At 50.0% G+C, this 25,172-nt stretch overlaps 1 protein-coding gene across 2 annotated transcripts in view; it reads left to right on the top strand.

Moving 5' to 3' along the window:
- Positions 1-22,737, top strand: part of FAM234A (family with sequence similarity 234 member A) — a 58,960-nt gene extending 36,223 nt beyond the window's left edge. For both annotated transcript variants that reach the window (XM_074965640.1, XM_074965641.1), the window contains exons 5-12: positions 7,591-7,721; positions 11,746-11,878; positions 12,312-12,450; positions 13,890-14,030; positions 14,833-14,911; positions 15,594-15,746; positions 16,853-16,955; positions 17,123-22,737. In XM_074965640.1, the coding sequence (XP_074821741.1) occupies positions 7,591-7,721; positions 11,746-11,878; positions 12,312-12,450; positions 13,890-14,030; positions 14,833-14,911; positions 15,594-15,746; positions 16,853-16,955; positions 17,123-17,334 (1,091 nt within the window). In that variant the 3' untranslated portion in view covers positions 17,335-22,737. The remainder of the gene's footprint in view (positions 1-7,590; positions 7,722-11,745; positions 11,879-12,311; positions 12,451-13,889; positions 14,031-14,832; positions 14,912-15,593; positions 15,747-16,852; positions 16,956-17,122) is intronic.
- Positions 22,738-25,172: the final 2,435 nt, after the last annotated feature.

Below are 25,172 nucleotides of genomic sequence, written 5' to 3'. Positions count from 1 at the left end.
CTGTCTGCCCGTGCTGGGAAGCTGCTGTGTAGACATAACCGTGATGTCTTCAAATCAAAACTGGCTGCCTTTCTAGAAGATATGCTTTTGCCAAAGACAAGTTGTTGGGCTCAGAATAGAGCTAACTGGATGAAATGTAATGGCCCGCTCTATACAGGAGGTCAGACTGGAAGATCTAATGGTCCCTTTCAGGCCTTAAACTTTGTGAATCTCTGAATTAGTTTTGTGCATATTTTTCAACAGCTGCTGATGTCCACTGCATTTCAGTGTTGGCAAAGTAACCTCTGTGTATCAGTATCTTTTCTGCATCTCAGGGATGATATCAGACTTATACTTTCAGATTACTAGTTTGCTAGGAAGGGCAGCTCAAATAATCATGCTTTTGGCTGAGCAAAGCAAGGTCCGACATTCATCTGGATGGCATTTCTCTGTCTGTCTAAAATGCGATAACTTTGGAACACCAAATCCGCTCAATTCCAAAATTTCTAGCCATCAGGGAACAGAACCCTATTGATTTTGGGGAAAATTGGGAAACCAGAAGGGGGGCAATGGTCAGCACAAAGCATATTTTGCTAAACTCAGGCCAGGGACTCTGTGTACCCCAGTTCCCCTTTCCCCCTCCTGTGTGCCTCCTCTCCTCCCCCCATTTCCTTCCCCCTTGCCATGCCATTGGGCCTTCATTCTAACTTCCTGTGTGCCTCTTCTCCTCCCCCCTCCCTCCCATCTACACTGGAAATAGTTGGATGGACAGGTCAAAAACATGTTTGAGATTGGAGAATTCTGATGCTCCATCCTTTTTTGAAGCGCCACTTAAGCTGACATTCCTGTTCCAGGGCCACTTAAAATCAGCAGTTCCCCCCCTCCCCCCAGTTAGCTCATTCCAGGGGAAAGGTCCCTTCATAACACACAAAGAAGGGTACCGAATTCAGAGAGAAATCTGGCACACTTTTCTTTCTCCTGTTCTGCCATCGACTCTAAAGTTTCTAATTCCTCTTCACAAAAACAGCATAGTTCCAGGCCCTTGTTATCCAGTATAGTTGCTGAGGTGTACTGAAAAACTGTGAATATTGATTGCACCATCAAAGTTAACCTGGTCAGCCCTGGCTCCCTTTGATGGGATTTAATGTCTAAAGGAGCCATCACAGAGTGCATTTAAGGATTCATCAGAGCTGAATGAATTTGTTCTTAATCAAGTTTCCACCTATTCAAAAGGATTCCCAGCCTTATTCTATTACAGAAAATAGCCTGGAGATTTTAACTGTAGATCCACCTGGCAGCCTTTTCACAACTCCCATTCAGGAGATTCTTTCTCCGAAGGGGGAACAGCCCAGCTACTTTGCCTCCAACAGTCCAGGTGAGGACAATGAATTAAAGACCAAGATCTCCATGGTAGCATTCTCTGAAATGTTTCCAGTTCCACATGCAGGGCCAGTTTGGCAGAACTTCAGGGTCTCAATGGGTGGATGAGACAGTGGTGTAGAGAGGAGGGATTTAGGTTTATTAGGAACTGGAGAATCTTTTGGGAAAGGAGGAGCCTATATAGGAAGGATGGGCTCCACCTAAACCAAAACAGAGTGAGATTGCTGGCAGGTAAAATTAAAAAGTTAGTAGAGTAGTTTTTAAACTAAACGCTGGGGGAAAGCCAACAGGTGTGGATGAACACGGTTCAGACAGAGACATCCCTTAGGGAGGATTTATTAACAGCCCGGCTCTATAACTTAGTAAAGAGGAGAGGATATGTATCGATAAAGTACAGGTAGAAACTGAAGAGAAATAAGCAAATGAATGAGTCCTATTCAGTTACATCACATGAAGGGAGAAAACTAAATTTTGACACATTTTATAAGTGATTGTATACAAATGCAGTAACTCTAAATATTAAAATGGATGAACTTGAGTGCCTGGTATTGAATGAGGATATTGATATAATAGGTGTGACGGGTTCGGTCACAAAGACCCCCTTGGGACTGTCACCCGATGTGCCGAAACTACCGCTGAGCCCGTCTTCCCTGCCAGCTTGGGACTCCAGAACCCTGTCTAGTTGAGCCAGACACACTAGCTGCTGCAACACAGACCCAGGGTCTGCAACACAGACCCAGGGTCTGAAACACGCCCCCAAAGCTGCAGACTCAACTGAAAGCAGCTCAGCAAGTACTCCTGTCTCCAGCACCCAGATACCGAGTTCCCAATGGGATTGAAACCCCAAATAAATCCGTTTTACTCTGTGTAAAGCTTATACGGGGTAAACTCCTAAATTATCCGCCCTCTGTAACACTGATAGAGAGATACACACAGCTGTTGGCTCCCCCAGGTATTAATCACTTACTCTGGGTTAATTAATAAACAAAAATTATTTTATTAAGTATAAAAAGTAGGGTTTAAGTGGTTTCAATTAATAACAGACAGAACAAAGCAAGTTACTAAGCAAAATGAAACACTCAGGTCTAAGTCTCATATATTAAGAAACTGAATACAGGTAAATCTCACCCTCAGAGATGTTCCAATAAGTTTCTTTCACAGACTAGACTCTCCCTTAGTCTGGGCCCAATCCTTTCCCCTGGTACACTCCTTGTTAGTTCCAGCTCAGGTGGTAACTAGGGGATTTCTCATGACTGGCAGCCCCTTTGTTCTGTTCCACCTCCTTTTATAGCTTTGGCACAAGGCGGGAATCTTTTGTGTCTCTGGGTCCCAACCCTTCCTTCTAAATGGAAAAGCACCAGGTTTAAGATGGATTCCAGTACCAGGTTACATGTCCTGTGAGACCCCAAGCCTTCATTCTTCCCGCCCTGACTCTCATGCATCTGATGAAATGAGCTATAGCTCACGAAAACTTATGCTCAAATAAATTTGTTAATCTCTAAGGTTCCACAAGTACTCCTTTTCTTTTTGCGGATACAGACTAACATGGCTGCTACTCTGAAACAGGAACACAGGAAGGCTTGCAAGTAAACAGAGCCAACCAATTGTCCTAGTCAGTGGGAGCCATTAAGGTTCTAAACCACCATTAATGGCCCACACTTTGCATAATTACAATAGGACTTCAGAGTAATACTTCATATTTCTAGTTTTAGATACAAGAATGATACATACTGTGATAAACTCAGGACAGACAGCTGCAAGGGTGGGGTAGAAAACAGTCCCAGAAGGTTAAAAGGCCCTCCTCCCTATCAACTGAGGAAGGGTAACTACCGGTCAATCAGCAGAACCTCTGTCTTGAAAGAAATCTCTCAGCACAGTTTCCTTTTATCTGTAGACATAATGGAAGCTATTTACATGCCCCTTTTGGGTTTAGTTCAGGGGTGGGCAAACTTTTTGGCATGAGGTCCACATCTGGATGGGGCAATTGTATGCAGGGCCATGAATGTAGGGCTGGGGCAGGGAGTTGGGGTGCGGAAGGGAGTGCGGTGTGCAGGAAGGGGCTTAGGGCAAGGGGTTGGGGTGTAGGAGGGGTGCGGGGGGACAGGGTGTTGGGGCTCAGGGCACGGGGGTTGGGGTGTAGGAGGGGTGCGGGGGGCAGGGCATTGGGGCTCAGGGCATGGCTTTGGGGTGCAGGAGGGGGATCAGGGCAAGGGGGTTGGGGTGCAGGCGGGTGCTGGGTGCAGCAGGGGGCTCAGGGCAGGGGGTGCGAAGTGCGGGAGAGGGTTGGGGTGCAGTAGGGGGTTAGGGGCTCAGGGCAAGGGGTTGGGATGTGGGGTGCAGGAGGGGGCTCAGGGCAGGGGGTTGGGGTGCACCTGGGGGCTCAACACAGGGGCTTAGGGGGCTCAACGCAGGGCATTGGGGTGTGGGATGCAGGCACCGGCCCAGCACCGCTTACCTCAAGCTGCTCTGGAGTGGCAGTGGCACATAGCAGGGCTAAGGCAGGCTCCCTGCCTGCCCTGGCCCCGTGCCACTCGCAGAAGTGGCCAGCATGTCCGGCAATGGCTCCTGGGGGCGGGGCAGGTGGCTCTGCTGCGTGCTGCCCTCACCTGGGGGTACCACCCCCGAAGCTCCCATTGACCGCGATTCCCCGTTCCTGGGCACCCCTCCCCGTTCCTGGACTGCAGGGACCTGGTGGTGGCTGCTTCCAAGAGTGACGCGGGGCCAGGGCAGGCAGGGAGTCTGCCTTAGCCCCAGTGCACCATGGGGCTGGCAATCCCGTGGGCCAGATTGAAAACCCTGATGAACTGGATCTGGGCTGTAGTTTGCCCTCCCCTGGTTTAGTTGCTTTCAGGTCCTGTGTTTTTCCATTGAGCAAGACTAGCATGAAAACAGTGCTGCCTCCTTGTTAAGCATTATCTTCACTAGGAGAAATGGTGTCAGCCCATATATTTTAAGATCCTAATGTGGACAAGCCAAGTTGTAGTTTTAATATGTTAGCTGGTCAAAGTAAACTCTGGTCTTGCTCAATGGCAAAATTTAGGACACGTTAACATCCCTGTGTAGTCAAGGCAGTTCTGCTTCAATATGGGTACGTTACAAAATGTAGAAAAAGCTCTCCTGCCTACTCCAGAATGTCACTCAGCCAGGGTCTAAATGTCTGGTAACACTGAGCCAGTCATTCTCTCTTACAGAAGTGCCCTGAATGTATTTGGTGCTGGTGCAAAGGCATATGAAGAGCCAGGCTCTGTCCCCAAAGAGGGGTGGGAGTGGGGGGTGTGTGTGTGTGTGTGAGTGTGTGTGTCGGGGGCAGGGCGGTGTTTGGTTTTTTCGTTTGATTGGTTGTTTTGTTGTGCTTAGTAAAAGGCTGGGAGAAATGGCAATAATATGCAAACACAGTTAGCATGACTAACTTTGTAACTGCCCTGCTATTACTCTTTTATAACACTGGCTCTCAGCACCCCCACTACAAAAATTGTTCCAGCACCCCTGCAGATGGCTGCATGGCAATGCCCACTTGTAAGTCGTTTGATGCTCTGTCCTGATACCATACAGTAAGCACTTCTCCACATCAGGTCTTTGGTGCAATGGAAATCTTCAGCTTCTTCTTTGTGAAGCATGTCAAGCTCGCAGTTCATTTCATGGGTAGCTCATATAGGATATATTTCGGAACAGGGCAGTGCTTGCCTTCCAAACATCACCACCCTATCAGGGACCTAGAAGTCAAAGAAATAAACAGCTCCTTCCCAGTAATCCCTTTACAAATCAGTGATCCTAGAGAGCCACCAAAGGACAGTGGTAGCTTAACCTAGGAGTAAAATCCAGGAGAGCGTTTGGCAAGGTTTTTTCCCCCGAGAGTCCTGCTTCGTGGTTTATCGAAAGTCCTAACTACCCAGGTATCTTTGTTCTAAGATAGTTGCCTTGGGAGCTCTCCATCCTGAAGGGAGAGTCTCGCATTTCATCCTCCTCTGGTTGTTTTCAAATCAGTGGCGAGACTCAGCTTTCACCGCCTCAAAGATTTAGTCTCACAATTTTTTCCCAGACAAAATAGTACGTTCTGTTGTAGATTTCCTGCATATGCATGTGTCATTTTCCATCTCTTTTTTCATTGCCTTCCACTTGCCTTAACTCTGAAAACCCTAAGGAAGTGCAGTTGTACTCTAGGTCTCTGGACGCCATTGAAATTCTCCCTCAACTGAGCAGAAGACTGGAGGTAATTAGATTCTGTGTTCATCCTTAATGAGGATCATAATAAGGGCATGAAAGCGCCAAAGTTCCCTCGTGTTGGATTGAAATGACCATTGCTCAAGCCTGTGTCTGTGCTAAATCAGACTCCATTTTGAGGCACTGGGACACATTTCTCCAACTTCACTTCGCTGTCTACCCAGAAAAGAATAAAACCACCTGCAATTAAATATGTGGTGCATCAGCCTGGCCTTCCCTTCATAGCCTCAGGCAACTTTGGAGTCAGGGTATCACTAGCTAAAACTTATATTCTTTCCCTCCCTTGTCTGTTTGCTTGTTATCTGTGGGGGTAAAATTCTCCGCTACCCTCCGCTCCTCAGAGGAACCCTCCCATTCCAAATCTGTTGTGATAGTAACAAATTCTAATGTTGGGGTCAAAGCTTTGGGAGCGTTCCACTGAGGTCATAGGCTGCAGCCTGCTCTGCATTGCTGCAGACAGCACAAAGTTTCCTTGCTATTCAGCACTGCTGCCATTATGACAGCGAGCCAGTGATTACCCTGCACTCCTGGAAGGGTAAAATTCCTTTGTCTGGAACCGCATATGTGTGGTGGTTGAATTGTATTTGGACAATGTAAGCAAAGCCCTTTTAGCTGTTTCTGAGCTGGTAAAATGGGATGATAAATATAAAATCAAAATATCACAGCTTGCATTTACACAAAAACAATTGGCAAAGGAGTGATCAGACAGGCTCTGTGTCCATTCCTCAGATACGGGAGAGTCATGGATTCCGAGGCCAGAAGGGACCACTGTGATCATGTGCATATTGTAGGCCAGAGAACTTCCCACAATCATTCCTAGAGCAGATCTTTTAGAAAAACATCCAGTCTTGATTTAAAAATTGTCTGATGAGGAATCTTGGTAAATTGGGTAAGAAGCTGACACAGGTTTCATTATTTTAAAAGTCGTTGGGCATGTATAGTTTATATCTTCAGTTGTGATTGTGTGTCCCCTAACATCCAGGTTGGCAGATCTACTTCTGTGCAGAAGCAAAGATATCAGTAAGGAATTTCTGAAGACTACTTCAATTTAATTTGATAAGTTCATGGAGGATTCGATAAGTTCACAGAGGATAGGTCTATCAGCCAGGATGGGCAGGGATGGTGTCCCTAGCCTCTGTTTGCCTGAAGCTGGGAATGGGCGACAGGATGGATCATTTGATGACATGTTCTTATGTTCATTCCCTCTGGGGCATCTGGCATTGGCCGCTGTCGGCCGACAGGACTCTGGGCTAGATGGACCTTTGGTCTGACCCAGTATGGCCACTCTTATGTTTAATTCATTTAAATCTAGATTTCTATGTAGTGTCTTAGGTGTCTGATAAAAATCACACAGGATCTTCCCTCAATAGATCATATCAAATTTACAGGTCATGAAAAGGAACTCCTCACGCCAGTTACCTGCTTTGGGCTGGTGTTAGCTGTTATCAGCAGGCATCAGTCCCCAGTAGGGGTGAGGTTCTCCCAGTTTCCCTGTGTCTCTGGAGTTCAGCTGTGGCATACTGTAATGTGCTCATGCATCCATCTGGAGTTTGCTCAGAAGTAGCTTCAGAGTGTCAAAGAAAAATCTTTCTCCTAGAGCAGATCCCACAAAAATACTTGAGATCCAGTCCCAGCCAAGCATACACTTTTTTGTTCATTGTTTAGAATTAGGAAAGACATCTTAGTGCCAGCTGTATTTTAGGCCTTTTCCTTTCAGGCTCCCCAGCTGAAAGCTAGGTTTGAGCTTCATCTGTGAATAAAACCCATGAACATTTGAATTTATAATTGAAATGCGAAGAAGACCCGTAACTACGAAGTGCCAAATCTGACACCCCAGTGTGCAGGGCTAGGTGATGATGCAGGATGGGCTATCAGGCTGTGGGGTATCTCAGAGAACAGTAATGACAAATTGTTCCTTAGTCCCACAGAGCCACTAAACAATATTCTGAGCAAATGTTTTGTATATTTTGAGCAAATGTTTCTCATAACAGGAATAACTGTGTTTTTCAGGGGAAGTTCGATGGAGGCAGTTTAACAGTTTTGGAGCTAATTATACCGTGATGACTCCCTTATTAAAGATACCAGATGTGGATGGGGACGGTGTTCAGGACGTGATGATCTTTATCACTGCAGGAGATGAGGTACATACAATCATCACTTTGAGCCATGATAGACCCTTTGCACATGCTGCTAGGTGTGACAGGAGCGTTCTAAAACGGGAAGTACCCCCTGGGGGCCTCTGTGAGACCAGCATGTTTCAGTAGGGCAGGTCCCCTTCCCCTCCCCCTCCCCTGCCCCACCCAGAAGGGACATTGTCTTGCTGCTTTTGGACCAATAAAGTTTTACCGCTCCCTCAAATGAATAGAAATATTTCACTGATCTAAAAATATAAATCCCAGTGAAAACCATATTTTGGTGTAAATATTCCCCTGCTGAGTTTGCAGCCCAGCCATGGTACCTTGCCCCCTTGATGGTGAACAAGAGTGCAATTGCCTGGCCTGGTCTGTTTGCCCAGGCTGAGAGAAATGCAAACAGCACCAGGAAATCAGGTTCTGAAATGTCCTGCTTGGGTCCTGTAAAGCACTGTAGAGAAGGTAAATTGAAGATTTTTGCTTTTCAGAACTGTGATTATTAAGCTGATGATGTCCCCTTCATACCTGAGATTTGACCAAGGCCTGTATTTTACACAGTGTTTGTACTGGTATCATTGTGTCAATTAGGGGGATGATTTTATCAACAGAGCTACACTGGAACAGCCCGTAGTGTGGACACAGTTATATTGGTATAAAGGTGACTAATACCAGAGAGCTTATTCCCTTCCCAAACAGGAATAGCTATACCCCTCAAAAGCACCTTTTTATACCAATATAGCTGTCCACACTGTGAAGGTGGTACCACTTTAACTGTACGTGTCCCTCTTTAACTGGACAACACTGGGGATGTGGGAGCCCTGCATTCTCAGAGACACAGAATACTGGAGCAGCTCAGTAGCTTTGATCTGTTGCCGCGGTCATCAGAAATTCCACCGCCTCTTCTTACTCCTGCATCTCCTCTGTTTTTTATTCCCTCTCATGCGTTCCCCTCGCTACTTGTGTCGTCTTCTTATCTCACAACTTATAGATAAAGCAGCCAAAAAATGTTTGAACGCGTTCCACGTTCTGCAAAGCCTTGTCAGGGGTTTGAGGTTTTCTTTATCCTGTTCAACTTCTTTAGCCATTGTGAACCCTCCTCTGACCCTTCTGATGGAGCACTGGGCTGGGGTTCTGCCACATCTCAGATAAAAGAATCCGTGGCCTTAGTATGGAAGATGGGCCTTAGCTCACTGTATGGGCAGCCTCATGTTAAGTTTTACAGCTTGGAAGAAACCAGTTTTGGAGTAGTACCTCGGACACCATCCGATGGTCCAGGGACATCTACATCGAACACATCACCGGCCACCGACAGTACCAGGAGGTGTGAGCCAGTACGACATCATGCATCCACTATGGGAAAGGGACTGAGAGGCTTTTTCCATTGGACCGTATGAACTGGAACCATAAACTCACTGAACATTATATCCCACCAAATGAGGGTAGATCCATCCCCATCATCGTATCCGCTCATTATACTCCACACCTGAACATAGCCATTATATGGACAACATACCCCTATATCTCAATGTCTGTACTTTGACCGGTTAAACTTTTACCCCCAATCAGGAAGATTGCAGATTATGTATTCCTTACGCCACCAGCTCCTAACCAAATTTTGCACCCCTTGATAATCTGTACCTTATTCCCTGATAACCAGAAACTTCTATGCTTGAACTGTGTACCGTTTTCTTTTTATTTCAGCATTATTTTAAGTGGATTGATTCTGTTGCTAAGTACAGTTGAGATTGAAAGTGATAGTATTGTGATTAGCAGAAAGGTCTATCTACTGGCTTTCCTGAGAGTGGCAGCAGAGTCAGGCTACGGGTGGGGGAGTTTATCGGCTCCAGGAGCTGGGTGGGTGGATGTTTAAATGGCCATTTTCCTGACAAGCCCTTGGGGCTAGGGCTGTGAATACAGTACTTGTTGAGATCTTAATCTCAAATAGAGGGAGTACAGTTTGTGCTGCCATAAGCTCTTCATTATGCTTTGTGTCTGTTTCTATGCATATTTGTGCCAGGCAGCCATCTGCATGTATTCGCTTCTCACCTGTAATAGTTGATTTGTGTATTAAACTGAACAGTGAGGAGCAAGTCATGGACATTTCTGCCATATGTCCAATCCAGTGTGTACATGGTGTTGGCCGTTACTATCCTTGAGGACTGATAGGGTATGAGTGCTCAAGAGCTTCACAAATGACCATGAGATCATGCCAAGGGTCGTGGTGGATTCTCCATCATTGACAATTTTTAAATCAAGACTGGATGTGTTTCCAAAAGATCTGCTCTAGGAATTATTGTGGGGAAGTTCTCTGGCCTTTGGTACGCAGGAGGCCAGACTAGAAGATCACAATGATTTGTTTCTGGCCTTGGAATGTAGGAATCTATGAGAACTGAACTCTCCACAATGGATAGAAACTTATGACCTGTTGAACTATAGGTTCTGCCCCCCCCAACCCCACACCTTCCCTATCCTCCCCAGCCTGGGAGATTGGGAACAACTGGGAAGTTTATTGTTCTGTCTGGGGACCTTGGGATAGGTGTCTAGGGGAGGTGAGTCAGTCATGAGTTTCCATGTCATTCCCTCTGAAAATCAAGTTCTTAAGTCCCCTTACAGTAATCAACATCCTCAGCTAACTCTCCGAGTGCCAGCTACTTCAAACCTTCTTTTCCCCAGCTCACCGCCCTTCCCAGTTCATATGTCAATCTCTCCAGCAAGATCAAACCATACCTCACCCACCCATTCACACCTTCAGTGGGAGGCTCCTTTGGATCCCACTCCACCTCCCAGCTTTCCTCTTCCTCTCCCTCACCTGTTTGTTTCTTCCCCCCTTTTTGTCCTCTATGTCCCTACCCATCCCAGTCACCCACATACTGCCTTCAGAGGCCCTCCCCTGCCCCTCTCCATGCAGGAGATCTCACCTGCTGGCTCTGCTAGCTGTGGTTGTTGGCTAGTCATATGAATCTGACCCCATTTGGCTCCCTGTGTAGTGTTCTGCTTGAAGCATTTCTAGAGTGCTTGGTGTCTGCTCCAGCTTGGTTCTCGAAAAGTTCCTGTCTGGTCAACAGGTTTCCTGCTCGAACAACTAGAGTCCTGCCATTGACTTTAGTGGGAGCAGGTTGGGCTCTTCATTCTCTTTGGCACTACCGTTTTATAGAGCTAGCCTTAGTGGGAGCTTGGTTTAGGGTGCCCATAGTCTGCTGATTCCGGGTGTCAGGTTTGCTGAGGTGCTGCTCTGAGTGCCTTCTGCTCTTCTTTCTGGCCAAACGGATGTTAGAGCTCAGCTGGCATTGTTCAGAAAGAGGAAAGAGGAAAGCCGGTGTCCTAGACAGCCTCCCTCAATAAACCAGTGAGGCGAGACCTAGCCAGCCACTCTGCTGCCGTGGGTAAGATAAGCATCCTGTAAAGCTAAATTTCCCTGTTACCTAATACAACAGCAAAAACGCACAAGCAGTTGTTCTACAGTCACCTTTGTTACTGTTAATAGGCCTAACCTTGCCCTATGGTTAATTATGCACAACAAAAAGATTGAGGCTCATGCCAGACAGTGACACCTAGTGGCCAGATGGGTTTGTGGCGAATTGTTTGTGTGTTGTGAATTGCATTGTCTAAAGTCAGTGGTTTTTCAGACTGTTTTAAGGCTACATACCCCTTTCCAAATAATGGAGTCTACCGCATACCCTTATCTAGAATTGGGTCGTAGTATACCTATGATTAGATTGCAAAGTCTTGCTAAATAAAATGTGTAGTTCGCCATCACAGGATCACGCGTACCCCCTGACAAGAGCTCAGTTTGAAAACCCCTGTCTTAAGTCAACAGCAAAAAGTGATCCAAGGCATGTAAAGTGTCTTCTGATGTGTGGAGAAGGCTCCACACAGATGGGTGAGCCACAGTGCAAGCTGTGCCCAGGCAGCCACCTTTCCATCTCACGCCATCAGCCTCCCCAAGGGTTTGGGCTGCAGCAGCAGGAGAATGCTAACCTGCAGCAGTAGTGTTAATAAGTATTTATTCTTAGGGTTTTCCTTTTCTCTGTAGACTAAAAGTTTCATCTATTCGGGGAAGAACGGTGAGCAGATTGGAACCAGTGGCAGACTGAGTCTGGGCGCAAGGCCTGGTTATCTTATGCATGTGACTAAGACTGGCTCCTACTATGTTCTCTTCAATACTGGTAAGGCCTCTTGCTGGTTGAACGCTAAATATGCTCCCAGTACGGAGAAGTGACCATCACTTTGAAATGCGTAAATACTCTTCCAGCTTGTCGTACAGTATTTCACATTCTTGCAAGACTAGCTTCCAGGTTCTGAAATGACATTCAAGATAAAGCAACAGAAGGAGCCCTCTACTGAAAATAAGAGCTCATCTTGTGAACTCACAGTGTGCTCTTTACATGTTCTTTGGACAGTGCATTGAAATGTAAGTTCGAAACACAGGTAATGCCAAGTGAGTGTAGGGCAGGTTGCTAAGTTAGTCTGTGCTTCCCTAAGGATCTGACGCACAATTTCTGAGCGGAAAGGACAGGAGAGAAGGCCTCATTTGCACAGTTTAGCACAATGGTCAAGGTAAGCTTCCTCCGTCATCCTGATTTCTCTTTGTTTGCACAGTAAATTCTCTTTATGGCTACTCCTTGAAGGATCTCTACAGCATGGCAAGTGGAATGGAAAGTAAACTCACCAGCCTGAAGCAAGATTCTCAGTGGGAGAAGAAGTTCGAGAGCCCCACACATCACATACCTCTTCTCAGGTAGCAGCATTGCATCCTCCTGACCTTGTGATTTATACATGGGGCCTCTGGTCCACTGACTGAAGCATGCAGCAGTGTGGTTTAGCTGTCTCTAAGATCCGCTTCACGGTGTTGCTCTTGGCTTGTCCAGGAGCATGTTCCAGTGCCAAACAGTGAGGAGAGGGCTGGGGGAACTGACTCAGTAAGTGACAACAAAGCGGAGAGGATGTAATTCTGCTTCTATATTGGTTGGGGGAAGACACCAAAGACAGAGAGGAAGTAGTGAGTGTGGCACACAGGGGTTAGAATTAGGGGGAAAGGGATGAATTTGAGAGCATGGATTGAGGCTAAATAGCAGGAAAAACTTCCTGGCAGCAAGATCTATTGGATTGTGGAATCCTCCCCAGAGGGAAGGCGTGGGGGACGCCCAACAATCGGGACAGATCAAATGCCCTGCACGTCCCAGTCCTGTGTTGGCCCCAGGGAGATGGACCGGATTGTGTAATGTCTCCTCCATGTTTTATTTCTATGATTTCTGCCAAGTTTTAGGCTTTGGAGACTTCCAGTTCAAATTCGTTTAGACTAAAACCATCAGTACAAACCGGAATGCGTGCATGTGTGCGCACGGTCTTGAACAGCCAACTGCATTGTGGGTACAGCACAGTCCCAGTCTGTGCAATCTCTCAAAATGAGACCATCGCCAGTTAAACGAACTTTCAAATCCACAGTAATGCAAACTCTCCTGCTCCCCCCCACGCGCTCTGACACCTCAGCTCCACTACAGACATCCTTTCAGTTCCAACAGCTAGTTAAACCCTGCACACCCAAACGCGTTTCCACACGAGCCACACAACCTTAACTCTCCCCTAGACTACTGACCTGGCTGTGGGTTTGGATATGGCTAAAGCATGAGGGCAGAGATCAGGGAGTGCGGGAGATTGGTAGGTACCGGAATCGTGTGTAACTGCAGGGGATAAGGGAATTTTCCAGAACATGTTTGTTTGGTCACTCACTCACTAGACAGCACCTGAATTTCTAATGCAGTGACCAGTCAGGGAAATCTCTTTATTCCCCAGAGAGGGAGGGGAGCACTTCCAGGTTGCAGTGATCCGTCAGTTATAAAGAAACAAAGGGCACAAGTCCAGAGTGCTTTCCTCATACAGCCACCTGGAGTGCAGGGAGAGTGAATGCTTTACTTCTCTTACATGTGGCACCCAAGGGAGCTGCGCTCTGTGAAGGGAGAGTGCCCAGTTGGATGGGGAGAGCTGGCAACCTGCAACTTCTCCTCCCCAAATGTTGGCTTCAGCAGAGACATTTGGCCTGGCGCATGGTCTTGTTTACCTTTCCTTTTCCTGGCGGGATGATAGCCTTTGATTTCTGCATCGGGCATGCTAAGAATAAAGTGGTATTCTCAGGTAGGAAATCTCACTAGTTCCTTGTCTTGGCCTCTCCTTGTTCAGCTCTGGAGACATTCATTACCTGGTGAAGGTTCCCGGGAAATCGGGGGAGAATATCTTGGTTGTGAAGTCAGACATGGCTGAGCTTCTCGATGGACAAACTCTTAACTCCCTGTGGACAGTCAACGCCTCCCACATCTTGAGGTAATGCTGCCATTGCAGGAGAGAGATGCTCCTTTCCAAGAGTTTGCCCAATGACACTTGAGTTCCAGGGATAAACAGCCCCTCCTTCGTGTAAAGTGCATGTTTCATATGATCTAGTATCCCTTCACAAAGGGGAGAGCTTGACGCCCTGCCTTGATTCTAGGGAGGGTGAATGGGGAGCCTCATTCAATCAGTCTATTTCCTACGGACATGGCTGCAATTCGTGGAGTGGGGGGCTGTGTTGTGGTTCTTCCAAGACTGTCTCTCCCTGGGAGCCACAGCAGGGAGTGAGGGCAGAGAAGGTCATGGTACGTAGTGTGTGTCTTTTTCCGCTGCAAACCCCCTCCCCAATAGCCTGGCTCCAACCCCCAACCCAAATACTGTAGCCATATGAGTGGGTAGAAACTTGGCCTGCTTATTACCTTATGTGCCATGGAGGGGTGGTAATCCTACATCTTCTCTGAAGGCCAGTGCTGACTACATGAACCTCCCCTTTCTGTGCCCCAGCCTGGTTACCTGTGCCTCAGGGGTTGAAGTTCCTGTTGTCTCAGGGAAGAAGTAGGACCTGGGTGCTGCTTCGGCAGAACTTTCAGCCTAGGGAAAAAAAGGGGTCTGACCCCCAGCTCTTCCAGTTAATAATGTCAAATGCTGAGCCATTGTGGGATCAGTTGAGTCTCTCACCAGGCTGGGTGTGGGCTGGGTACAGGCTGCTCTAGACAAACAGGCACTGGGCCTGAGACACCTGTTCCCTGGCTGCTTGGTACCTTGTCTCAGTCCCCTTCTCCTCCTGTCTCTCTTGCAGCGAGCCAGTGTTAGGTTACTACACACCTGACGTTCTCCACATAGTCCTTGAAAGTGGAGTTGGACCCAACAGGAAGAAGGTTTGAAAGCTCTTTGCTTTGATCCCCCGTTCCTTGCTCACTTGCTGGCTACGGTCTGTGTTTGGTTGGGCTCGAATACCATGTGCACAAGGAGTTAGCCCTGCACTGGGCGGAGGGGAGCTGGCTCTCTTGATAGGTGTCAAAGACCTTTGCTGAGATGTGCAGCTCTTTCTCCAGGAGGTTCCTTTGTCAGCCGAGACAGTGTGTGGAGTTCTTCCCTCCTGCAAGTAACTAACCATAAATGACAGGTGAATCCAAAGGCAGAGCTCTGGGTCTGATTTCTCCGAGCACCTCTAGATGTGACTCTGCATTGACATGGCTAACTACACATAAAGGCCCCTAGGTACCCCCTTCGTGGCTGCATCATGCATGTTTCCATGGTGTCCATTTCAGCTGTGATCATCCCCCAAATTGGAGAGAGAGCAAATACCAAGGATAGGTGCTGAGAAAGTCAGAGGAGCCTTGGATTGAAGCAATGGAAAATTGTAGAGCTCTGAGGAGGAACTAGAGCACAGGTTCCAAATGGCAGCTCATTCCGTGGAGTCTGGGTTCAGCTAGCGTGCCCTGATCTGATTTCCCCATGTAGCCAAGCACTGTTCCCTCAGGGAGGTGTGGAGCTGGGCCCCTGACTCTCTGTGTGCTGCATGCTTCAGGGTAAGCTCTGGTCTTTCTTCTCTGCCAGATCATGATTGTTGAGGGTGGCTCTGGAGCAGTCCACTGGGAGCTGGAGCTGAATTCAAGAGCAGGGAGTCCAAGGCCAGCCACACTCAACACTGCAGATCACCGGTCCACGTTCCTCTTCTGGGGAGAGTACCAGGCAGAGGCCAATGAAACGGTGAGGGCAGCCCCTTAGGCTCACTCTGATTTTGAACCGGAATTTGCAGGACACCCCCTCAGCCACCCCCTGCCCCCCCCCATACACACACGCACACTCTGAAATCTGCTAGCCCCGGGGAAGCACTTTGCCCTTCCTGTACTGTGCGCACACATGTGCCTGGACACGTCCCTCCAGGCTCTCCTCTGCTCATGTGTGGCCCAGTACCCTTGGTCAGTATCACAGTCTACTCCCCTCCTGTGATGACGTGGGCTGAATCCACATCAACACCCCCCCCCCCCCGCCCCCGAGTTTACTCATTCACAGCCTGGCTCTTGAAAGCCTGGCAGGCAAGTGTTTTGGTGTGCTGTGGATGGGGCTGGTAAGCGGGGGGCAGCTCAGCTCATCCGGCAGGAGGAGATGGCGACCTGGAAGACTTGGTGCCTTAGTGTCTGCACGTGTCTTTACCAAGCGGTTAGAAAATTGCAGGTGCTGGAGCTCCCAGTGGAGGGTTAGCTTTGATTTTTCATACTTACAGCAAATGCCCCTATAGAACTTGTTTTGAGGCCGTGGATTCTCTGGTGCCCCTCAAGCATTGTCTGTCTGGCCGTGGCATACAGCGACTTGGATGGGGAAAGTCAGCTGGCAGGTCAGCCTCTTGGTGCTGGGAACCAGCCAGGGGAGGGTCTGTGAGAGCTGAGTGAGGGGCAGTGATGACGCTGCTCGTTCTCGGACCTTTGTCATCATCAGCCTGATTGTTGTGTGCAGACTTGCTAAGTGTTTTCCCCATGACCGCTGGGTACGTCTTCCTGAACCCTCTCCCTCTCTGTTGCCTGTGTGTGGCTGATGGGCACCTGGGGCATTCAGGAATGTTATGAGAAACAGACGGGGGCGTTACAGACCAGTGAATAAACCCAGCTCTGGTACTGATGGGCCTCGTCTGACCAGGCTGGACTGGTAATGTCTGCCGCCCAGCTCTCACGTTTGGTGCCATCTGGCACAAACTAGCAGAGTTGGGCAAAACCTGGCTTATTTCCCCAAAGCCAGGTGAGTGTTTTGAGTGTGGCTTCTGCCCAACTGGGCAGGGTGATGTGCTCCCCCGCCTTGATGCCTCCTGTTTGTTTCAGGGCTCCAAAGTGGCTCTCCAGAATCTGTATCTGTTCCATCCATCCTATCCCAATGTTCTCTTGGAGCTGAACAATAGCCCAGACCGAATAGCTGCCTTCGACGGTAAGTGCTGCTCCCTGGGCCCCTCCAGTGGAGACGCTGGCTGTGGCAGCTGGCCCTTCGCACTGTCGTCTCTCACAGAGCCTGCGGGGTCTCGGTTGGCTGCAGCGCTCTGATCTGCCCTTGTCCCGGGCAGGGGTCTGGCTGTAACCCCCTTCTCTCTGTTCCAGCGGTGCTGTTTGAGCGGAGCCGGCATGCCTGCTACGTGTTGCTGACTGGGCCGCAGAGCAGCGAGGGGCCAGGCTGGGTGTCTGTCGCCAAGCGAAAGCTGAAAGAGGACATCGCTGGCAGTAGGGTGACCTGGCTGAGCCAGGTGGCGGGGGACAGTGAGCAGTACATCAGGGACCGCTTCTTCAGGATGCGATTCAGCAGCCAAATGTGAGCTCCCTGGGAGACCCCAGAGAGCCATCTCAGCACTCTCCTCCAGCAATGGACTCATTAAACCCATATCACGAACTCGTGTGGGAAGCTGCTGTTCTTGATCCACAAGCCAAAGGCTGGCTGCTGAGAAACCAGCCACAGCAAATCCACCTGTGAGCCCGCAGGGCTTGGGCACCCCAAATCCTGCACAGGTGGCTGCCAGCGCAGCCAGCCTCTGAGCTGATGGGGCTTCGGTCCCTGGCTGTCTCTGAAGTGCCATCACTTCCAGAAGATCTGCCTCTTTCCCTTTCTAAATCACACAATACCTGCTGCGCTGCAGGGCGTACCTCCGCCAGGGCCACCTTCCCAACACACCCCAAACTAGGACCCAGGGAGGGCATGTCTGGGTGCTGGAGGGAGGCCTCAGTTGATTACTCTCACCTTGGTGTTTGCAGTGAGGGAAGGCATGTGCATCTGGGTGAGAGCAAGATGAGGAGGGAGGGAGTGTGTGTGCGCGCACGTGTGCGTGCGGTATTGGATTTTCTTTTCCTTTTGCCCAGTCAGACAGATGGGCTCTCCTGAATAGGAATTTTTGCCTTTTCCAAAGAGTGGCGTGGACATGGCGTGTTTGGTGTCTCAATGGAATACCCGAGTGCTGCTCAGGGATAATGTGGTGAGATGGGTACTGAGTGAGTCTAGTGGGGCATGCAATGGCTGGTATATTGGATATGGCAGATATTCTCTGGCCCAGGAGAGCCACAGACTAAAGTGCAGTTCTACTCTGAAAAGGTGTCTGTATAAACTGCAGTTCCTCATTTTCCAAGCCTGCTGCTCCTGCTGCGTACCGAGGTGCAGAGCTGCTGCCTACTACTGGCTGAGAGAAGCATGGGCTGCTTTTCCCCCATTGGCCCTGCCGCAGCTGGTTCACTCATCAGGAACAGAATTGCGAATGAAGTTCCAGTTGTAGATGATGCAAGAGCCATAACAATCCCCTGCCTGGCTACCCAGTCCCTGTGGTGCTAGCACGTGCTCTCTGCTCATCGGCTGGGCAGATCGAGTGTACTTGGGACCCGCAGGGCTGTTTGTAGGCGCTTTTCAGAGTGGAGCTGCCCGTGTTCCTTGCCAGGAGGAGGCCAGCCAGCTGTTCCCAGGGTGTGTGCTGCTCGTCAGACATTAATTCAGCCTCACGACCCCTGCGAGGAGAGTCCTCTGAGCACTGCTACCTCACTGAGCGAGGGGAACATGGAGACAGGCTGTGCAGTGTCTGGCCAAGGTCACACAAGGCCTCTTTGGGAAAGGGCTGGCGGGAGAACTCTGCAAAGCCCAGACTCCTGATCTGCTGCTCTAATCGCTGGGTAATGCTGCCCCTCTCAGTGCTAGCAGCCGTGTGGCGGGTAGGACACTTGGGTGCTGCCATTGCAGTGTGGTCATATCCGTTTGCTGTCGCTCTGTACTGAGGTTGCAGTGGGGGGGCAGAACTGGTGGGGTGTCTCCTTTTGGGGCCTCCCTTGGCATGCCCTGGGGCACCATGCTCCAGGGTGAAATGCCCTGGGGGCCAGGCAGAGCGCAGGCACAGCTCAGTGCCCAGAAGTGCCCTGTCACTGCCCCAGTCGTCACAGCTCCTTGGAGCTCTGTGCTGCATGCTTGTGGGGTGACTGCTAAGCTGAGGTCCTGGTTCTTTGGGAGCAGCGAATCTGTGAATTCTGCCTGTGTCCAGTGGAGCAGGGCTGGGTGCTCCGGGGGACACTCAGAGGGCTGGCGGGTTGGAGTGGGCGCATCGCTCATCTGTGGAGAGAGCAGGACCTGCGAGGCCTCGGGAGGAGTGTGTGGCGCCCGTGGAATTGGGGAGCTGATCCCCAGCGGGCACGGACAAGGCTTTCTCACGCTAAGGGCAGGCGATAATCCCCCAGGATGTGAGGTGGGGCTAAGTGCTCGCCTCCCTTTGGTCTGAGTCAAGGCCACGCGTAGGAACACTGCAGGGTGTGATTGATGCTGGAGAGGAGGCTGTGCAGGACAGCGAAGCTGCTTGTGTCAGCTTCCTCCGCCAGCACATACTGCACTGCGACTTCAACTGCTGCTGGGCACCACGCCCCGAGCATCTGACTTGGCAGCACCTGGCTCCTCAGTTACTCAGAGCCAGGCCCTAGGGAAAAACTCCGGGCAAAATTAACTGCAGCATCTACTGCTAGGGTTTGCTGGTGTAGCAACCAACTGTTTGACCTTGCACTTCTGCTTCTAAGGTGGCCGGGGTCCCCATTGCACAACCCTCCACCCCTTTGTGAAATTATACAGTTGTGGAGTGTTACGCTCAGTGCCCTCACCGCTGGAATGGAGCTGCTTTACTGGAGCAAATTAGTGGTGAGAGCACAGCTAGCCATCATCGGAACCGAGTCTCCCACCATGGCAGCTTGGTGCAGCTGCCCTGCTCTAAGGTGCACTGGGCAGTGTCCTGCTCTGTGGATGCCCCCAGAACGTGCAGTCAGTGGGATGATGCCTCAGCTCCCTGCTCCTCATGTCTGGGGAGGGCTCCTCTCCAGAGCGTTCTCCACTGGGACTGCAGGCTGCATTGTGTGTTGTGCCACGGATTCCCTTGGCTTCTCTCTCGAAATTTAGTTGGGGTTGGTCCTGCTTTGAGCAGGGGGTTGGACTAGATGACGACCTGAGGTCCCTTCCAACCCTGAGATTCTATGAATTCCCCTTCTCCCTAACGTGGTCTTTTGAATGGTCTGAGTGCTGGAAGCAGAGCCCAGTCTTGTGTCTTTGCTCTAGCTCAGGTTCCCATGATTTGCCTACCCTTCGGGAGCCTGCCTCTTGCTTGGCATGTGAATGACTTGAGACCCAATGGCCCTGCAAATCCCTTGGTTGTGCCTTACCGCACAGTTGTGATTCTCACCTGCACCCTGCTGGTGGCACTGAGCGGCTGTCAGTGAGGATAGCAGGTTCAGCTTGCCAGTAACCCACTCACTGATGGCCCAAGCTGAGCTTCGGGAAACTTGGCCGTGCGGGTTGCACTGTGCCGTGGGCAAACGATAACCCTGCAGCCTGCATGCCTGTTGGACTGATATATATCAGCTGCAGATTGTATCTCGCTGAACCTCCTCGAAAGGAACAAGGCTGCAGGGGACGTGGTCTGTGCATCAGGATTGCATTGTGCATTAATGATTTTTGCTGTTTGAGGTTTTTCCTCTTCCTTCCTGACCCCTACTCAGACGCAACCCTTTCAGGCAGGCACTCTGAACATTGCCTCAGGAGAGCCGGCGTCTCAGCCTCGGGAGACTTTTCTGGCTTTAAGTTCCGCTGTTAACACGTTCCCTGATAACTTGGAAATCCAGGTTCTCCTGTTAGCAATGTCAGTGCCAAGCTAACACCCTCGTAATGATGCAAGAGTTTCTTTCCAGCTGCTTTTCCCGTGTCATTGTTTTTGCAGTACTGAAGGAATGGTTTAATTGTGACTTGATTCAGTAACTCTGCTGGGCGCTACTAGCAGAAATCATTGCGTGTGTGAACAGTGTATTTTCTAGCACTAGGATGATAGGTTTGGTTCTCTAATTTATTGCAAATGTTGCTGTACTGGGCGTGGTCTGCGATGATTCAATAAACCTCTTTTGCATTGTTTGTAAACAGTGCTCTGCTTCTGCTGCTGTCTTTAAGGAACCAGCGTGGCTGAGCCCTGAGCTCAGAACATGCAGAATTGGGTTTGACAGAATGATGGGAAGTTGTAAAACGTGTCCTGAAACAGGCCCTCCCCCCCTTATCTGGAAGGAGGAAAATTGCTCTGATGACACTTCAGAGTAGAGCAGCTTGTCATGTGTTGGATGTAGTTTAAGTAGTAAACTCCCCCCCTTCAGTTTGTGGAGTTAGTCTTGTTTGACCGTGCACTGAAATGAAGTGATGCCAAGGACCATGTCATCTGTTCAAGCACTGTGACGCACTGAAGCTGCTGTATAAAATAGGGACACCAACCATCTGGGCTAGGCTTGCTCCACAGCCGCATCAGGAGCACGTCATGTGACTGTGTGACTATAACTGGAAAACGAGCGTTCCTCTCCTTTCCCAATAGCAGTGGAATTTAGCCTGCCTTGCCAGTTCTTCAGGGGACCTGGCCAAGGACTTTAACAGGACTGGGTGCATGTGCCCTTTGAGCTGCTTGTGATAAAGAGCTGGGGTGTTTTCTCACTTGTTTTTTCCTTCTAGATCTTCTCTAAACACACCCATTGCACCAGATCAAAACAGATCCAGTTATATCCCCAGTTGTGGATGCTCTTAAATTGGTTTAACTGATCCCAGGCAACTTCAGTAAGTAGACGCAGCCTTAGATAGCTCAGGCACCCTGGAGGACACCTCGGTGGATCTACGTTAGCATTCACACGTTCACTGAAGGGGCCAGGAGTGTTGTCAATAACGAGGGCTTCCTGTCTCCAGAATGTGAATCAGTCATGAAGCTCAATAGATGCTAAATTCAAAGCCCCAAAGGGGCATAAGCACAATTTTTTCCCTTTGCAGGTCTCCTTTTATGCTGCTAATAAAAGTCACTTTTCGGTTTCGCTCAGTTCATTACTGAACCCTTGGTTGCTTTTATTTCTACTCATTGTGATGTGAAAACAAATGATTTGTTGTTGGTTTTGTGAGGGAGCTCATGAACTCTGCTGATCCCAGCTGCGCGTAACACGCAGCAGAAGAAAATACCCAGGAAAAGATGAAACCTGCCCCAGGGGGCTGGACACTGAGGATTTTGCACTGATGTTAAGTATTAAGTGTGAGATGATGCACTTGAGAAAATGGAATCAGCAGCTGGGTGCCTAACAAGCAGTCTCAGATGCAGGGAGACGGGGGGCAAGTGTAATGACCAGCACCATGCTGGATCTGCCATTGCAGTAAAAGGCCATTTCAGTCCAAGCTATGCCTGCATAGAGGGGCCTGGGGCAGGGGCTGAGGTTAAGGCAGGCTGTGTAAATAGCAGTGTCCCAGGAGCACTGGGTGCAGCTCTAGTCTCCCCGCTTAAACAATGGACAGAAGAGTGGGGAGCTCAAATTAGTCTGCCAGTGAGTGACATGGCTTCATCCCTGGCAGCAGGTGCCTGTCTCAGCACCCAGAGTACTTCACTCCTGCCCCCAAACTCAGCCTACAACCACTGAAGCAGAGACTCTGAAAAAGCCCGGGGCTTGGGGTGGATGATCAGCTGCCCTTGTGCTGCTTCACACTGGGAGCTCATTACCCAAGTTCTACCTTCACAGCCAAGACGGGTGCCAGAAACACCCCATACCCCCAACTCAGGCCCACAGCATGGGCTCTGTAACCCAAGCAGTCCTGTGACTCCAACCCCTTCCTCCCTGTACCTCCGGTGACTCAGCACCAGGATTCTTGGGCCTAGAGCAATCAGAAGGATAATCCCATGGAAAGACTGCCCTCTCCCCGTTCCACCTGCAGCAGCTCCCTCTGCCCACGGGCTGGCTCCACACCCGCTCCCTCCCAGCCCCTGCCTTAGCCCAATCCGCTTCCTTGCGTTCTGTGGCCCTGTCTCCTAAGGCCCTAGCTTAGCTCACCGTTTCTCCAGGGCCCTTCTGCAGTGACACTTCCTGCAGGTTGCTACCTGCACTTAGAGCCCCGCGTGGCGGGACTGGGGTCCTGCAGGACCTGCTGACATAATAGGAGGAGTGGGTAAAATGTACATTGTTGTGGGTGGGCAAAAAAACTAGACACTGGTAATTTTGTGGGAAAACCCTAAATCTCTCATCAGTTTACCAAGAATTGCCTATTGGAGAAATTGCTAATTATTTTGTTCGAGCTGCTCTTTCCTTTACTTGTTTATCTCCCTCTTTGTGAATCCGTACCGTACACTGGCTCGGGTCAGGTCAGAGAATCCCCCTCCGGTTTTGTTGTTCTGTGACTTCACGTACGTGCAGACTGTCACTGCCGCAGCAGCTTACTGTCAGTGCTGTGCACGGTTTCCCTGGTAAATGTTTTTCAAAAAGCAATAATAACCCTGCCCTAAATAACTTGACTGGGATGGTTCAAAGTTCTAAAAATAGTGCTCAAGTGGTTTAAAAACTTCCAGTTTTTTTAAACCACTTAACTTATTATAGTCATTTTAAAAAAAAAAAAAACCAGCACCTTTTAAGGCAAAATTGTGGTGCAATTCGTTTGGACGTTCTGTGTGATGTCCCTAAGAAAGCAGTTTATCATAGACCGAATTTCAGCAATGTAAAGCAGGTTTATTGGGGGAAAAAAAAAAGGGTTTTAATACTTAAATTTAAGTGAGGGCTAGAGAGAGTTTTGATGTCTATTGTAACAGGAGTTAGTGTTTTTACCTGGGTTAAGCAAGATTTGTTGTATTCTTTTTGTGGTAAAAATTGTATCTGAATTCCATTTATATATTTAATATATTAACCAACCGTGGGGTTTTTGGCTTGGGTTTTTCTAGTGGCCGGGGAGAATCTCTCTTCCTTGTGGGATTTGTGGGATCTGAGGTTTTTGCAGGTGGGAGTGGGATAAAAATGCAAGAACCGTTGCGGGAGTGAGTATTGCGCTGTGGGACAGGAGCGGGATTAATAAAATAGTCCCGCGCAGGGCTCTACCTGCGCTTGCCCCAGGCCTGCTGAAAAAGACGTGGCTAGAGGAGGCTCGGGTAGAACAGCTGCCCACTGAGCTGGGCCTGCAGCTTCATGTGGATGGCTCCATGGGCAGGGCCCTCCATGTGTAGATGTTCCATCACCTGCTGCCGCTTCCTGCTCCTGACCTCGGGGTGTGTGGGAGGGGGGTTGCCAGAGCCCCCTGTTCACACTACCATGGGGGCAGGGGGAGGAACAAGGCCAAAGGTGCAGAATCCCCTCTCCCTGGCTCTGCTGTGGGATGCAGGGCTCCCCTGCAGCCAGGAATCGGGGGGCTCCCGCCGCCTCACGGAGCTGCCTGTCGGTCCAACTGTCCTGTGTAATGGGCCAGTGGGGCCTCCTGCCCCCCCCCGGCTCTGCCAGCACCAGTTGCACAGCCTGTGGCTCCCCCACCCTGCATAGCACAGGCCAGAGAACCCCGTGCGCCACCGAGGGTGTATCCTCCCCAGCAACATCCCAGCTTAGTGGCACTCTGGGCTAGTTGGCTGCCACCATCCTGGCAGCCCCCTTGGTGGACTAGCTACCCGCAAGTCCCATCCATTGACCGTTGGCCGGTTTGTTTGCGTGGGGTGGATGTTTCATGGGTTCAAATTGATGTGCTGTCGCTTTCCTTGGCGGTAGCTGGGTCCACGGCTATGTGAGGGGGCTGCCACTGGTGCTTTCCAGGTGCTGGGGGATAATCGCTGTTGGGGTTGAACTCGGCCTGCGGCCTGGCGCCCCTCCAGCAGAGCAGCATGGCTTGTGGGGAGTCTGGTGGTGAGGATTCCCACTAGTGACACTGGCCCCAAGATCCCATGGCCCCACAGCACGCACACTGCGAGGTGGAGTCACTTTGGGGCTGGAGCGTCCAATGGGCTCGCTCAATGCTGGGGTCCTCCCTGGCTGGAGCTGGGACCTGTGGTTCCTCTCGGGCCCTCGCCAGCTGCCCCCTGGCTCCACCAGCTGGGTGTGTGCTGTGCAGGGTTAATCTACAGCATTACCGGGAAGACCCAGGAAAAAGCCCTGCTCTGCTGCTTATGTAAGTGCTGTAATCGTCCTGCAGCTGGGCCCTGGCTCTGGGCTGCAGAATAATCCTGCCCTGAACTCCCCAACACTGGCTCAGCTTAAAGGGGACTGGAGTAGGGCCAAGGCCCCCCGCTGATGATATTTAGACCACAAAGCTGCTTCGCCCAGGCCCCATCTGTGCGCCAGCCCCAGCCACGTTCTCCTGGCTTCACCACAGCTCGTTACAAGGCACCGCAGATCACAGCCT

The sequence above is a fragment of the Natator depressus genome, chromosome 10 (assembly GCF_965152275.1).
Source record: "Natator depressus isolate rNatDep1 chromosome 10, rNatDep2.hap1, whole genome shotgun sequence".
Classification (NCBI taxonomy): Eukaryota; Metazoa; Chordata; order Testudines; family Cheloniidae; genus Natator; species Natator depressus.
This window is presented reverse-complemented; position numbering and strand designations above follow the sequence as displayed.